General features: G+C 45.8%; 1 protein-coding gene across 18 annotated transcripts in view; it reads left to right on the top strand.

The window, feature by feature from the left end:
* RGS6 (regulator of G protein signaling 6) overlaps positions 1-15,682 on the top strand; it is a 629,077-nt gene that overhangs the window by 568,085 nt on the left and 45,310 nt on the right. For all 18 annotated transcript variants that reach the window (XR_004184869.1, XM_031668021.1, XM_031668024.1 and 15 more), the window contains exons 14-15: positions 3,764-3,889; positions 12,237-12,423. Coding sequence is in view for 17 of the 18 variants with exons in the window: in XM_031668021.1 (XP_031523881.1) it covers positions 3,764-3,889; positions 12,237-12,423 (313 nt within the window). In the remaining variant the exon portion in view is untranslated. The remainder of the gene's footprint in view (positions 1-3,763; positions 3,890-12,236; positions 12,424-15,682) is intronic.

The following is a 15,682-nucleotide window of genomic DNA, read 5'->3' as shown; positions in this document are numbered from 1 at the left end:
GACGAGACACAGAGGACAAGTAAGAGTTAGAAAAAGGCATCCAGCTAGCGATTAGAAAACACTGTCGGGATAAAGACACTTCACCCACATCACTATACACCTTTCTAAATTGATTTCATTTTAGGGCTGAACACTTGCCATGTGAAAAGTCCTATGCTCAGTACAAAGACACATGAGATATGGTCCCTGACCTCAAAGAGCTAAGAAGATAGCTGGAAAGACAGTGCAAACTCTTGAAAACCCAAATGCTGACACGAAAATCTACTAGAGAATTTGTCCCAAGGACATATCTCTACATAATGGTTGTAAAGAGGCTGTGCTTCTGTGGATTGTTGGCTTGAATTTGGCTAAGAGACAGTTATTGTACCACTCACCTGGAGTTGGATGTTGAAAGATATTTTAATTTGCAGAATTATGTTATAACCACAAGAGACCATTCAGTGGTAGCAACATGTTCAAGTCTTTTCTTAAACCTTAAAGTGGATGATACTGGGAATGCTCAAGCGATACAGAAGAGATATGTATAGGGAAGTTGTATCCAGGAAGCTTTTAACAGAACAGACTCCCAATGGTGAAATCGTACTAGGAAAACAAGGAAGAAATGTGGATCATCCGTTGTAGAAATACGATTGTGAATAATGGATAGTTGAGGGAAGCCAAGGATACATGGTTACATTGTATCATCTAAAAATTCATGTCTTTCCCAGAACCTCAGAATCTGACTTATTTGGAAATTGAGTTGTTGCAGATGCAGATAGTTAAGATGAGGTCATACTTGAATAGGGTGGGCCTCTAATCCAATATGACTTATGACTTTGTAAGAAGAGAAAGCAGAGACACAGACACATACAGAGCAAACACCATGTGGAGGCACAGAAACACAGGAGGAGAGAGTGCAGTGATGCATCTGCAAGCTGAAGAATGCCGACATCGGAGGCTAAGGAAAAGCCATGAAGCTGGTTCTCCCCTAAAGCCTTCCAAGAGAGCATGGCCCTGTCAACACCTTGATTTTGGACGTCTGGCCTCCAGAACTGTGAGAGAATGAATTTCTGCTCTTTTAAGCCACCCAGTTTGTTAGTCCTTTGTTATGGCAATCCTAAGAAACTAACACATCAGGGTACCCTGGCTCTCTAGACCCACTTATTTCTGCTGAATTGTGACCTTGCAATTTTCCAGATACCCCCAACTTCTGTCCTAAGCCTCCCTCTGATTCTACATCTACAGTGACACCCCAAGATTTCTGGCCCACTCCAAAAATTGCCTTTCTCCCACTCTTGCCACCACCAAGGAATCTAGTGGAATGAATGTGGACTCACCACCTGGGTACCAGAAAGGGGTGACACTGGTGGTGAGTGTGCATCCATGAGGCAGTCACTACAAAGTCTGAGTAAATTTCTACAGCTGCTACTATGGGCACAGCCCTCAGTCGAGGTACAGCTGCCACTAGTACCGACCCTGGAGAACACTGGTAAAGAGTAAGTGGTTGGGTCCATCTTTTACAGCATGACCTTGGCAGAAAGAGACAATGTCCTGCAATCTCTGGACATTTGCTTAAATTTGTTGCTAGCCTCAACCCCAGGGGAATTCTTCCATAAACAGTATTTTTGGTTCCCTTCAAAGTTATTGAGTTTGATTAGGTCTGTGACTTGCGTTTGAGAGAATCCAGGATTTGTCTTCATGCCTAGCCTGGTGCTTTGGAAGAGATCTTGCATGGAATCTCCCATTGTTTGACCTGATAGGGTTAGTCTACCACCATGACCCTATTGGACTATGTCTGGAAATGCAGAGTTGCAAGCCAGAGGCTCTCTGACCCCCAAGCTCATGATCTATTGGTCGTCATCGTTGTAATTAGAAGATACTGCTGTTGCTGATTATGTGTGTTGGTGCAGAAGTAGTTGGGTTTGGATGGGGTATATCTAGAGCTGCATACCAATATAGTAGCCAGTAGCCACATGTAGCTATTTAAATTTAAATTTGAATTATTTAAAATTAAATGCAATTTGAAATTCAGTTCATCAGTCACACTAGCCACTTTTCAACTGCCCAATAGCCACATGGGGCTAGTGGCTGCCATACTGGAGAACACAATTATGAAATATTTTCATCATCGCAGGAAATTATACTGGACAGTGCCAGTCTACAGTTATTTGCTTTTCCAAGCTTTCCCACACACAGCTCTCTCTCTTTTTTTTACTAAGTGCAGTTTTCTAAGTATTGAGAATATGTCAGCTCCATAATAGGAGGAAACATGATTTAATCTCTTACTGTCTGTTAGAAATAATAAAATATATGCGTCTATTTTTTAAAAGAGGAAAAATGAGTATTGCCAGACCAATGTTTCCCAAGTTGTAATGTGGATGTAAATCACCTGGGCTCTTGTTGAACTGTAGGTTATGATTTAGCAGGTGCAGGTGGGGCCTATGGTTCTTCTTCTGGTTCACAGACCACAGCTTGAATAGGGAAGAGTTGCAGCGTGTGACTTGTGAGTTAGGACCTTACTGCTGTTTCAAGGGCCAACAAAATAAATACAGCAAGTGGACTTTAAATGGAAAGACAGAAGCTGAAGGAAATATTCTTATTGCCCAACACCAGAAGAATTAGACCAATGCCCATACTTTAGTCTGAATGTGAGACAGCATAGCAAAGATGAGCTATGCAGCATAGCAGAATTAAGAACTGGGGCTGGGTGCAGTGGCTCACACCTGTAATCCCAGCACTTTGGGAGGCTGAGATGGGTGGTCACGAGGTCAGGAGATCAAGACCATCCTGGCTAACACAGTGAAACCCTGTCTCTACTAAAAATACAAAAAAATTAGCCAGACGTGGTGGTATGCGCCTGTAGTCCCAGCCACTCGGGAGGCTGAGGCAGGAGAATTGCTTGAACCCAGGGGATGGAGGTTGCAGCGAGCCGCGATCACGCCACTGCACTCCAGCCTGGGCGACAGAGTGAGACTCCATCTCAAAAAAAAAAAAAGAAAAACAAAACAAAACAAAACAAAACTGGATGCCCTCTGGAGCCTTGCTGTCTAGATTTGATTCTGGACTTCATGACTTCCTAGCTGTGTGTCCTTAGGCAGACTATCGTGAGGCCTCACTTTCCCTATCTGGAAAATGGGAATAATACTAGTACATTTTTCACAGAGTAGTTGTGAGGACTCAGTGAGTTAACAGATTTCAAATGCTTGAGACAGTGTCTAGCACACAGTAAGCACCGTACCTGGTTGGTAATAAATGCATGTAACATTCTGCTTCTGACAAGAGAATATGCTTTATTCTGGATGTGTCAATACATTTCTGACCAGTTGTACATCACTTGGCTCGAAACAGGACCCTAATTTCTCCCCTGAGGATTGAGGAAGGGATGGGAGGTGGGGGATAATGTGTTTTGATGAAAGATTGGGTCCATGAAGCATCCTGGTTATAGTACTAGTGAAAAAATTACAGAGTCAAAAGGTGGGTCCATAATTGCTAGGAACGGCCCAGGGAGCTTAATCAATGGCATGGTAGACAGCAGCCATTTGAAGGTAATGCCGGTGATCATCACTTAACATGCCTTCTTAAAGAAACTGTTCACCATTGGTTACTGTCGGTGTACCAAAGTCTGCATTTGAAATTTGTGCAGCTTTTGTAGAATCTGCCCCTTAAATATGAGATGTTTCCTTTTGGTGAGTGACTGCAAAACAGATTTGAGTCACTGAAGAGAATATGACACAAGCTTTTCTCTGGTATTGATCTTTTTTAAACCTTCTTCCTTCACCCAAAGCAAAGAGCCCAGCCAACAGCGAGTAAAAAGATGGGGCTTCTCTTTCGATGAGATATTGAAGGACCAGGTGGGGCGGGACCAGTTTCTACGATTCCTGGAGTCCGAATTCAGTTCAGAAAACCTCAGGTAAATCTCTCTAAGTTTGAACTGTGTGCGGAACGTGTGTGAAGAAATTTGCATAATCCGTCTCTCCATCTCTCTTTCTCAATGAAACATTATCAGGGTTCAAATTCAAATGCCAGCTAATCTGGCTGAGGTTGAAATAGAGAAGAACAAATTAAAATATGCAACTCTGTCACCACCATAATAGCACCTACTAACACCAGCATACTTCAGTTCAAGTCTATGTGACCTTTGTTCAACTAATTGGAAGTAAGTCTTCAATAATAATTAGATAGTCGAACGAATTTGACAACATCATTCGTTAAGTACAGCCATAGAACCAGGGAGCTTCAGAGTACAGAGGCACCTCAGAGGCTCTCTCCTCAAAACTCCCCAGTCTGGGGTCCTGAATATCTGAGAAGCTAAACAGCAGAGGGAGGAGTCAGTGGGCTCATTTCAGAATTTCAAAGAGCAAAGTAAATATCACTCCATAACTGGAGATGTAACTGTAGCAGCTAATAAAAACATGTTTTTTTCTTTGAGAATGACTTCTGTCAACTCCAAATAGTGGTTACTCTGATCATCTGATGCCAGTGAGAACACCTGATTGTTCCTATTGGTCTATAATACCTGATGAGGGAAATGGATTAATAATTACTGTTTAATAGGAGAAAAAAATAAGATATTCAAAACCTCAGGTCCAATATGAGAGGAAGAAAAGGGGGTAAATTAAAAGGAAAAGTCTCCTTGATCATGAAAAATTTGGGAACTTGTTTATTTAGACTTTTATGGTATTAGATGAAGAATCAGAAATCTGCAGAAAATGTGACTTATCTGAGACTTATCTAGTGATCTTAGCAAACTGGTGACTTCTTAATGGGTAAGATGGAATCTCCCTCTTTCTTTATTCTTTGTACCAGGTTCTGGTTTATAGAGCAGGGCAACACCCGTCTTCCAGTGCTGTTTTCTTTAACGATGTCTTAATAATGTTTAAATATTGTATTACTTTAAAAACTCACCGTCTCTACTAAAAAATACAAAAACTTAGCCGGGTGAAGTGGTAGGCGCCTGTAGTCCCAGCTACTTGGGAGGCTGAGGCAGGAGAATGGCGTAAACCCGGGAGGCGGAGCTTGCAGTGAGCCAAGATCCAGCCACTGCACTACAGCCTGGGCAATAGAGCAAGACTCCATCAAAAAAAAAAAAAAAAAAAAACTCAAAGCATGTACTGCAGGCAAAGGACTACCCCTCCAAAGTTAATGTGCAACATCCATGCACTTATTTCAAGTGAGACCATCTCGGTCCCATATGTCAATCAAGTGATATTTATGCTACACCTGTGCTGTATCAAGCCCTGTGAGAGCCTGCTGAGAGACACAAGTCAAGATGTGTGATCTTTGCCTGCAACGACCTTGTAGGTCCTTGAGGAAAAAACACAAGAAATTATTGAATCATTGAATGTCTATAAATGAGTGTAAACTCTAAGAACCATTTTGAAAGCATTTAAAGGAGAAGAATCAAAGCTGAAGTGGTTAAATCATAAGCTGGACTTTGAAGAATGCACAGGATAATAGTAGACAAAGAAGAAGGAGAGAGAATATTCCAAGCTGGAGGACCAAATGAGGAAAGGGGTGGCCGATGGGCCTCTCCCACTCCGTAAGGTCCTGGGAGGACAGGTAGATGCCGACTAGCTGTACGGAGCGTGCTGTTCTAGGCATCCACGTGTCTGTTATAAACCAGATAAGGCTAAGTATCTTATTTTGGGTTATTATACAAGAGCCTTTCCTTATGCTGAGGCATGATTCCAAACACATCTCAGAGCTTCACTTCAATGCCTAATGAAGTATTTGTAACATAAGGTTTGATTTCCAATACTCTTCACTAGGGTGGTGCTCAGACTAGCCTCCCGGGTATAGGAAGGAAAGCTCTCTGTGGCCAGCTTGATGGACCCAGGTGGCCTCTGTGTAGCCAGCTCAGTCCCAGTTTCCACCCCCTCCATGATCCCTATGAGCCACCCCTGGGAGTCCTTCTCATCTCCCTTTCTTACCTGTTCCCCTTGGGTCTGCAAGATGGAGTGGTATAGAGGCTCCCTTCACCTAACTACCTCTAAGCCCACAAGTAGCCTCCGCACCCTCTGCTGCATGCACTATTGCAGAGAGCTTGAAGAATGAACCAGAGTTTGGTCATTGTGAGGGTCCCAGGAGCATCCACTGGCTCAGCTGCCACCTTGCCTGATCAAAGCATTCATTCCGGAAAGCCCTGCATGTAGCCAGAACCACATATCAGTTCAGACTCGTTTCACAAATTATGCATCACACTTAAAACCCAGAGTGCACCAAGGAGTGTGTCCCTGGCAGGTGTTCAGTGCTTCTTCCTGCCATCACCTCCTGAGCCTCTGCCAGCTCCTTTCCCCGTGCCAGGAGGGCTACATTTAATCTTGGGTGAAAGCATGCATGTGAGCATGTGTTCATGTACCAGAGCCTAAGCCACAGCCCCAGCATGCAGAAATCCAGACTTCAGAGGGTCACCTCTGCTCCATGACAGGAAAGGGAGTAAGGAAAATAGAAAGCAGGGAGGAAAAGGATAGCCAAGAGCCTCTAAAATCCTCTCTGGATGCCCAAATTCCATTTTTATGATATTCAGCATAACTGGATACATGGTGGGTGGGAGAGAAGCTCAGCTGTAAATCACATAACTGTAGGACTCTTCTGTCACCCGTCACGGGGCAGCCTCTTCCCCATTCCTTTGTGTTCATTCCTTCAGCTGCAGATATCAGCTTGGCACCAACCATGGCACAGGGCCTGCGGATTCAGAGCTGACTGAATAAATATCAGGGCAGCCAGGCACGGCCGTACAGATGCACCTCCACTGTGGCCCATGCCATGGAGGCCCCTGGGAGTTGTGCAATATGGCACAACTTGAGGATCCTGCCAACCTGCCACGTTGGCCGTGCTGGAGTCGTTCCTTCTCTGCAAGATTGGTGAGGGGCCCAGGCCACTGGCATTGGAGCATGGCAGGAAAAAGCCTGACCAGAACTCACCTGGGTAGATTACAAAGTGCTTCTTCACTTCCTCTGTCCTCCTGTGCTCCCTCTCATCTCTCCAGTGAAAGGGCTGCTTAGATCATAACATTTTTGCACAACCCATGGGGTGCCAGTTAAGTAGCCAAGCAGCTGAATTGGTATCAGAGCTTCAGAATGTGGAATGGAGGAGCCCTGAAGTGTCACCCTGGATCCTTTAAGGAATGATTTCTATGATGATGGAATAGAAGTTGGCGTCCCCTTTGATCAATTTCTTCTGGTTGGGTCTGTGAGATGAGGATGGGGGCGTCATCTCCGTGGACTGGGTGGGGTATGACCAGCAGTGCATTTTGCTGAAGCTGTGAGCTCTCTGTGGCAGGGTCTACCTCTTTTCCTCCTTTTCTGACCCACACTGAGCTAGGTGCAGGCTCCCTTTGGACCCACAGACAGCTGTTTGCTGAGCGCCTTGGGAATGCACATGGCTTCTGTCCACAAGGCAGGGCCCTCACAGCTCTGATGCAGGGAGCTCCACTCCGTTTCTTGGCCTCATCCTTCTGCCTGCTTTGTGCATTTTCCCAGAATAATGACAGTCTCTCCTTGCCATCTTTTCACCCTCTCTCACATCTCTCCTACACAAATCTTTGTCCTCCCTGGCTTGACACCCTCTGCTGCATGGCACAGATTGAGTTAAAAATCAAAACCCACAGCAAAGAGTGTCCCCCGTACATTTTTTATGAGCTGTAACATCTCCTGAGAGAAGGTAGTTGTTCTTCTAACCTGCAGATTGATGATCCGAGTTCCACACAGTGTCGGCTGAAGGGAGAAGCAATTAAAAGAGAACACAGTGGGGTGCCAGGTTCGTCTGGAGAGCTCTCATCTCTGGCAGTTGCCCTGAGTCCTAGGAAGACCTCAGAAGGTTCACTAGGCCCAGCAGGATCCACCACTTACCAAACCCATGATTAATAGGAACAGAGGTGACTTCCACGACACCACAACCATCTGCAGTGTTTCAGCCACTGCCCAGTGAACAGAACTCAGCTTCAGTGGTGCTGGGGGTGGTTACTTACTTATGTAGGCACCCGGGAATTTCAGCCCCGCCAGGAACTAAACCAAGTTTAAGCCCTGCTTCCTACATCTCCGGTTGACCAGCAGAGGGCACAGAAACACTTTCTTCTCTCCTGGAGTTTGCTTTTTCTCTGGGAACGAACCAAAAGCTGTATTTTCTAACCCATGAAAATTCTAGTTTATGAAAAGTTAACCGGTGACTAAGGGGCTGCCCAGACCTCCTGGTAGGATGGAGAATGATCAAGGGCCGAATGGTTTGTCTTACCCAGCCAGCCTTGAGAAAATCCTTTCCTTGAAAGCCTCTAAGGAGAAAGGAGGCTCCCGCTGGGGCAGCCCCTAGATGGTCCTCCAGTCCTGTTCTCCACGGCTTCGCCCCAGTGGTATCTGAGCCCAGGCTGTCTCACTCCAAAAGCTAGTTTCCCCGCCAGCATTTCTAAGTCATGAACACAGATCAAATGCCTGCACAGGGGCTGCCTCCCCACTGCTGCTATGACAATTGGCAGGGACCAGGGACGAGGCAGGACAGGTGGTCTCCCAGATACCAGTCCTCGTGTCCTGCCAGTCACAATGGCCCTTCTGCTGCAAGCCGTGGAGGCTTAGTACAGGATGGGTGGATTTCATGCGGCTACTGGCATTTCACTCCCTGCCACTGCCCTCGAGGAGGAGCGGTACCTGCAGGTGTTTGATAAGAGCAGAAGCTTCCAAAGCCTCAGTGGGCCTCCCATGGACAGCAGATGTGCAGAGAGGAGCTCCTGTGGCTCTCTGCAGGGGGAAGTGTGGCCTGGGCAGCCTGGGTTCCGAGTTCCCGGCTCAGGCCTGTGGGGCTCGAAGATGGCCAACACTAACGAAAGCCTGTTCTGAATTTCAAATTCACACAAAGGTTCCTCGAAACCAGCGATGGTAAACACATACGGGACGTCAGGATGCTGTTGTGACAGCAGTTTTGCTGTTGCCTGAGAGAGACAAGGCAGGTCAACTCCAAGGCAGACAGAAGGCAGGGGAGAGTCCACAGTGTGTGCAGGAGAGAAAACTGCTGTCTAAGGAATGTTACCCCATACCCCCCCTCTGCCTTCTTCCCCTTTCCCTCTCCTTCCCTCCTTTTCTTTCCCCTCCCCTTCATCTTCCTCCAGCATGCCTGTTGTTTTCACTTGTACTTAAAAAAATTCTTGGTTTTATGTGACAAAGAAAACCTTTTTATTTTTACATAAAAGTTTATTAAATTTGATTCTGGGACCTGGTGCAATGGCTCACGCCTATCATCCCAGCATTTTGGGAGGCTGAGGCAGGCAGATTACTTGAGGCCAGGAGTTCAAGACCAGACCAGCCAACATGGTGAAACCCCGTCTCTGCTAAAAATGCAAAAATTAGCTGAGCATGGTGACATGCCCCTGTAATCCCAGCTACTCAGGAGGCTGAGACAGGAGAATTGCTTGAACCTGAGAGGCGGAGGTTGCAGTGAGCCAAGATGGAGCCACTGCACTCCAGTTTGGGCGACAAAGTAAGATCCTGTCTCCCCACCAAAAAAAATGATTCTGAAATTTGTATTTCCATCAGCTCTGGGACATCTCTGTATCCAGCTGAGTGATGTGCATTTTCATGTGGCCCCCAAATCATCCTGCAAAAAGGACCCTGAGTCCTCAGGAACTGCAGAGAGTGTGCAGAGCTCCCGGGGTCCTCAGGGCCTTCCCAGAGGGGCTCACAGCTCCTCCTCAGTGCTGACAGAGATGACAGAAGGTGACCTCCCATGTGGCATTGATTGAGGGGGCAGGAAATCACCCAGGTGTCATCCATTTGTGTGAGGAGTTGCAGGGGCCGGGGGCATGGGAAGACGCTGACCCAGAAGGTTACTTCCAGCCGGGGATTCAGCCCAGGAGGCCTCCCTGTGTGAACCTGGTTCTCCTGTCTGCCCAGCATGCGGCTGAGGAGCACTCACTGACTTCGTCTCTGGACGCTTGACCCCTTCTGGTCCTTGGAAAAACCAGCACTGGCTTCTTCCTTTAGAGCCAGGTTCCCGCATCGTTCACCTACTGGTCAGACGTGGCCTTCCAGGCAGAGAAAGCCTTGTAGGTGCTCTTGTCAGCAGATGGCCGTTTTCACCTGCAAGCCTCCCAGCCACTTCCTTCTTTTCACGGCAGGCCTGAGAGAGTGGACAGAGGGCCCTACGGAACCTAGGGCAGGCAAGGGAGATGGAGGCAAGGGAGATGGAGGAGACCAGTGCCCCAGCTCGAGAGTCAAGGGCCCGCCTGAACAATGAGGCAGGGGAACAGCTCCTTTCAAGCCCTTCCTTCCCCACCGTCTCTGGACTTGGGATAAAGGAACACGACTACTTTCCTCTCACCCAGAAGCCAGAAGGACCTGAGCACCCAGGACTTGCAGCTGTCAGAGAGCTGCAGAAGGGCAGGGGACGCCAGATGGCAGCAGCAAGAGCTGGGCAGTAGTATCTGCCCAGGCCACCTGCAGAGAGAGGGCTGGAATCCGAGGGATCACGCTGGGCCAGCACTGAGCCTGTGGCCGCCACACTGACCCTTCCTCAGCTCCCCCTCACAGGACCTGAAAGCATTTCTGAGTTAAGTCTGGATAGCAGGATTTCCAGAGCCGTGCCACATATCCCTCCATCCACTCGGTGCCCGTTTCAGAGATGAAGCGAGAGGCACCCAGAAAGGCACACCAAGGCAAAATACGGCATAGACAGGACAAGGGCAGAGCCTGCTTCCCGATCTGATGGAAGCCGTGAAGCCTTCTCTGCCTTACGCTTGGCTCTACAGGGTCACTGAGGGGTCGCTTTAAGGATATCATCAGAATCCTAAATGGCAAAAAATGGCAAATCAGGGGAAGAGTTGGAGCCCAGCATTTGGGGACACACACACAGACATACATACACTCACACACACATACACACACACACAGTCTGCTCGCCTTGCAGAAATGGGGTTGCATTACTCCAGTCTGCCACTGAGTGGCACCTTTGGGCCATGCACTTGGCTCCAAAGACATTTCTCTGAACAGCAACTGAAAAACATGTTTAACCACCGCCCCCCACCCTTGCGCGCGCGCGCGCGCGCACACACACACACACACACACACACACAAAAACCCAAGTACATCTTACTTTGGATGAAATTTGATGACAGATTGAATGCACTGTCTGCACTTTCCACCATGTCGTGGTTCAACTTTGCTTGTCCCTCCCTTTCTGTTGACTAGACTACTTGTGATTCCCACTGCTGTGGGAACCAGCACGGGACCTACTCTCTTACTCACTGATGGGGGAGCTGGCCTGTCCGTTCACAGGGCAAAGGATATGACAACCAGACCTGGATCCTGCTGCAAGGCTGCCTTGGGAACCATCCTCAAGACCCAGTAGCTGTTGTCCAAGCTTTGGCTCTGGCTGCTGCTGCTCTCAGCAGAAAAGCGCTCCCTGCTCCCATGTGGATGCTGAGGGATTAAACAGAGGCAAATATGGAAGTGAGCAGATTTTTCTCTCTTTCCCTCTGCAGAAGGAGAACCATTCTGCAGAGAAATTTTCATGGTGTGCCTCTTCAGCATTGTTCCAGATGCGCCCATCTTCACTCTGAAACCCACGTATTGAGCGCCTAGTATTTGCCAAGCACCATGCTGAGCACTGATGTGCACTGGCTCAGTTTCTCCATTTATAATAGGAATGGCTGGTTTATTCTTACACAGATAGTCTTTATGATTCAGGATCCTGCCTCTTCTGTGATCTTTCCTCCATGTTGATGCCATCAGTTGATCCCAACTAGATTTGACAAAGGGACTCACACTGTCTGCATGGTGGCATGTATGTAGCACAGGTGTTCTCAACCAGGAATGAGTTCATCTCCCAGGGGACATGGGGCAATGTTTTGAAACATTTTTAGTTGTCAACACTTGGGAAGGGGGGTTGCTATTGGCATCTAGTGGGTAGAGGCCAAGGTTGCTGCTAAACATCGTACATTACACAGAATAGCCTCAACAACAAAGAATTATCCAGCCTGAAGTGGCAATAGTGCTGAGGTTGAGAAATCTTCATGTAGAGGGAGAGAAATCTCGTTTTGATAACGAGAAGCACATTGATCTTTTAATACGCAATTCTTTTCTGTTCTGCACAATAGGAACACCTTTGATATTTTCAGCAATCTCCATGGTCTTTGCAGCCCCACATAGTGGCATCAGGGCAGGCTGAGAGATGCAGCAGAATGGATTTCATGGGACATCAGCTCTGGGGCCATCTCCAGCAACATCCCGATGCTGAGCCCTCTGGAACTGACCGTGTTTCTGCTCCCACTTCAGGTTCTGGCTGGCTGTCCAAGATCTTAAGAAACAACCCCTACAGGATGTGGCCAAGAGGGTAGAAGAAATCTGGCAAGAGTTTCTGGCTCCAGGGGCTCCAAGTGCAATCAACCTGGATTCTCACAGCTATGAGATTACCAGTCAAAATGTCAAAGATGGAGGGAGATATACATTTGAAGACGCCCAGGTTTGCTTATCTACTCAAGTGGTTGTCATAAGGTGTTCATTTGTCCACTTCATTGCCTGACCTATTAACACAAGTTCAAGGCATTGTGGGTAGTTAAAATTTCATATTTGGTTATTTTTAAGTTCATCAGTGGAAATCATTTCAGATAAGTGCACAGCAAAATCCCAGGATCATTTTCCTAGAGGAGTTACGATATTACCTAGAAACCAAAATGTGCAGTTATATGCTTTATTTGTTCCAGGAAAGCCTCAAAGTGTTTTACAGAATCTGAAGCCTTGTAATAAGTCAGTGGTAGAATCTGGAAACCAGAACACAGCATTGGGGAAGTGGGTGTAGTGAGTTGGCAGGGCCATGAGTCAAACCCACATCTGTCTACCTCTGAAGCCCACACTGATAACCACCTCTCTACACTGCTTCCGCAGTGATCTCCAGCTCTGCAGTGAATATTTTTTACGCACATCTATATTCCAGGCTCTGCGCTATGTGATAAGATACCACAAAGAACAGGCAAAAGCCCGTTCTCAGCGAGGTTACCGGCAAGTGTGGGAGACAGACAAGTAAATGGGCAACTTCAACAGTGCGAAAAGTGCCCCAAATGGGTGAACCCTGGGTTAAAGCAAGCCTGCAGGAGGGACTCCCAACCCTGTAGGACACAATTAGGATGCTCACAGATGCTGATGATGCTGGCTAAAGAAACAGGAACCACCCTAACCAGCAGACTAAATTTTGACGGCTGGGAGGTGCCATTTCTAAAAATAAGCATTGGGTTGGTTTCTTACTTCCTGGCCCCTAATTTCTATTTCCTGTCACCATCCCACACCCAGTGACAGGGCTTAAGATTTTGCTTATCTCCTTGACCCCACTTACGTCTCTCACGTCTAGGGCCCCCGGTAAAGAATTTGGGTAGTTTGCTCTCTTGCAGACATTATTGTCTGATTTAGGAAACTCAGTGTAGCTGCACCAATGCAAATAATGGGGTGAGAACACAGTGTCGCTTATCATCCGGATTTGCCTTGTCATTTGCTCAGAACTTCAAGATGAAAACACCTACCAGCCTCAACACCATAACTATCTTCTTCTCTCCCCTGGTCACGAGCTCCATCGAATGCCTGTGCCAATCATGAAATCATGACTCCTTCATATACCCCTTGCAGCTTCAAAGCAGAATGTTTGAGTCATGAGAGCTCTTTGCTGAGATATTTTTGCTTATGCGTATGTACGTATACTTTGAAGCACCATATTGACATGGCCAGAGAGGAGAGTGACAGGGAAGTTCCGTGGGGGTTTCCTGCATGAACGAGCTGAAGCTCAAAGCTCCAATATTTATGAAACACAAGAAGAGTGATACTGGTGAGAACCTTGATGCATCTAGCACAGTGTTACCACTCCAAGCATGACATAGGAGGGATTTATTTTAATTTTCTATTATGAAAACTTTTAAACACTTGGAAAAGTGGAAACAGCAAAACAGCAAACCTTTATAGACCCTCATCCAGCCGTAAAAATCATCAGTACACGTCTGATCTTGCTTTATCTCTAACCCCACCTGCTTTTTCACCTGCCACCAAGTTACTTTAAAACAAATCCAAGATATTGCAGCATTTCATCTGTAAACTTAGATATGTATCTCTTACAAAAAGGATCCTTTTGTTTTAACATTGCCACAATATCCTTTATCTCCCTCCCCTTCTCACATCCCCTTGCAATGTATTTGATGAAGGAATTAGATCCTCTGTCCTATAAAGAGTTCCAAGCTCTGGATTTTTCTGATTGCAGCCCTGTGGTACTATTTAGAATGTTCTTCTATCATCTCTCTTTCCTATAAATTAGTTTTTTTAGATATTTAATCAGATTTAGTCTTGATTTTTATGGACAAAACTACTTCATAGATTGTGTGGTGCTCTCCTATCAGAAGGCACATGTCTAGCCACCTCTCTTTTTGCCCTTTGCAGATATTGATGTCTATCACTTATATCCATTAGTTAATTAGAGGTTACAAAATGATGACATACTAATTTTATTCTTTCTTCACTTATTAGCTGGAATACTTTCATAAAGAGAAACTTCCCTCCACCACTATGGGATTAACTAGCAGTACAATTCACATAAGAAAAGCAGGATAAATGTTTGATTCTCTCCCTTCATTTTCCAGTTTTCAAAATGAGTGGTTTACTGTTATCTTCCTATGGTAAACATTAGGGTCTACTGTTTTGATTTTACTATCTTTGTGAACTCATGAGTTTCAACATATGTGCTAGGTTTTAATCTGTTTGCTTATTATTTTTATTGATGCTTGGATTTTGCCATCTCTGGCCAGTTGGCTCTTTCTGGCACAGCCCTAGTGATCTTTGATGTCATCCAAATAGCAAGGAAGCTAAGATATTCCAGTCTTTGCCCTTACCCAGAATAAGCCATTTCTCCAAGGACCCCTGATTCCTCTTAGTGGCAAATGGTATTTAGAGACTAAAATCTAGGCACTTAAGAGTGTTTCATTGTTCCTAGATAGTTTATCATGTCTAGCCCTTTTCAGTTGTCAGAGCTAGGAAATGTGTTGTTGTTTATAATAAAAATACATCATGAGTTCATACTGATACTTTTAATTCAAATTCTGACCTACAGGGGATTTTATTTAACCACTCGTTTCTTACATCTGTGCCTCTTTTCTCTACCCTGAGAATCCTGACTTTCAAGGGCACTGTGGATGATAACATAATTACTCATTTGCTTTATACTACACAGAACAGCCTCTAAACCACAACGCTAAAAATACAGCAACAGGGTGATTACCACCTGGTTCTTTAATTGTTGCATAGTATTCCGTTGTGTGGAGGCACCATAGTTTAGTCAACCAGTCCTCTCTTCTTGGACATTTATGTTGTTTCTACTTCAAGAAAGGTTTGATGGAAGAAGTGGGGAAGTCAGCCTAATGAAGGTGAGATATTGACAAGTTTCTCAACATCCAACTTCCATTAGTACAGTGCTCTACCATTTTCCAGGTACTTCTAAATGCATTCTATCTCATTTCCACAGCAATCTGGTGAGGTAGATTAGACATGAGGATATCTTAAGCATCCCATCATCTTCATTATCTGCTAGGATTAGTCTCCCATGAATTCAAATAAAACTCTTCCAAAGCCAATCCCTATTTTCAGCCCAATACCCTGTCACTTCTGAAGTGTATTTCCACCATAAATATACAAAGTGTTCCTTTCTAGCAGAGTGACCTGGACAAGTTACTTAAATTCCCTGAGTCTTCCTT

Source organism: Papio anubis, chromosome 7 (genome assembly GCF_008728515.1).
Source record: "Papio anubis isolate 15944 chromosome 7, Panubis1.0, whole genome shotgun sequence".
Taxonomy (NCBI): Eukaryota; Metazoa; Chordata; class Mammalia; order Primates; family Cercopithecidae; genus Papio; species Papio anubis.
This window is presented reverse-complemented; position numbering and strand designations above follow the sequence as displayed.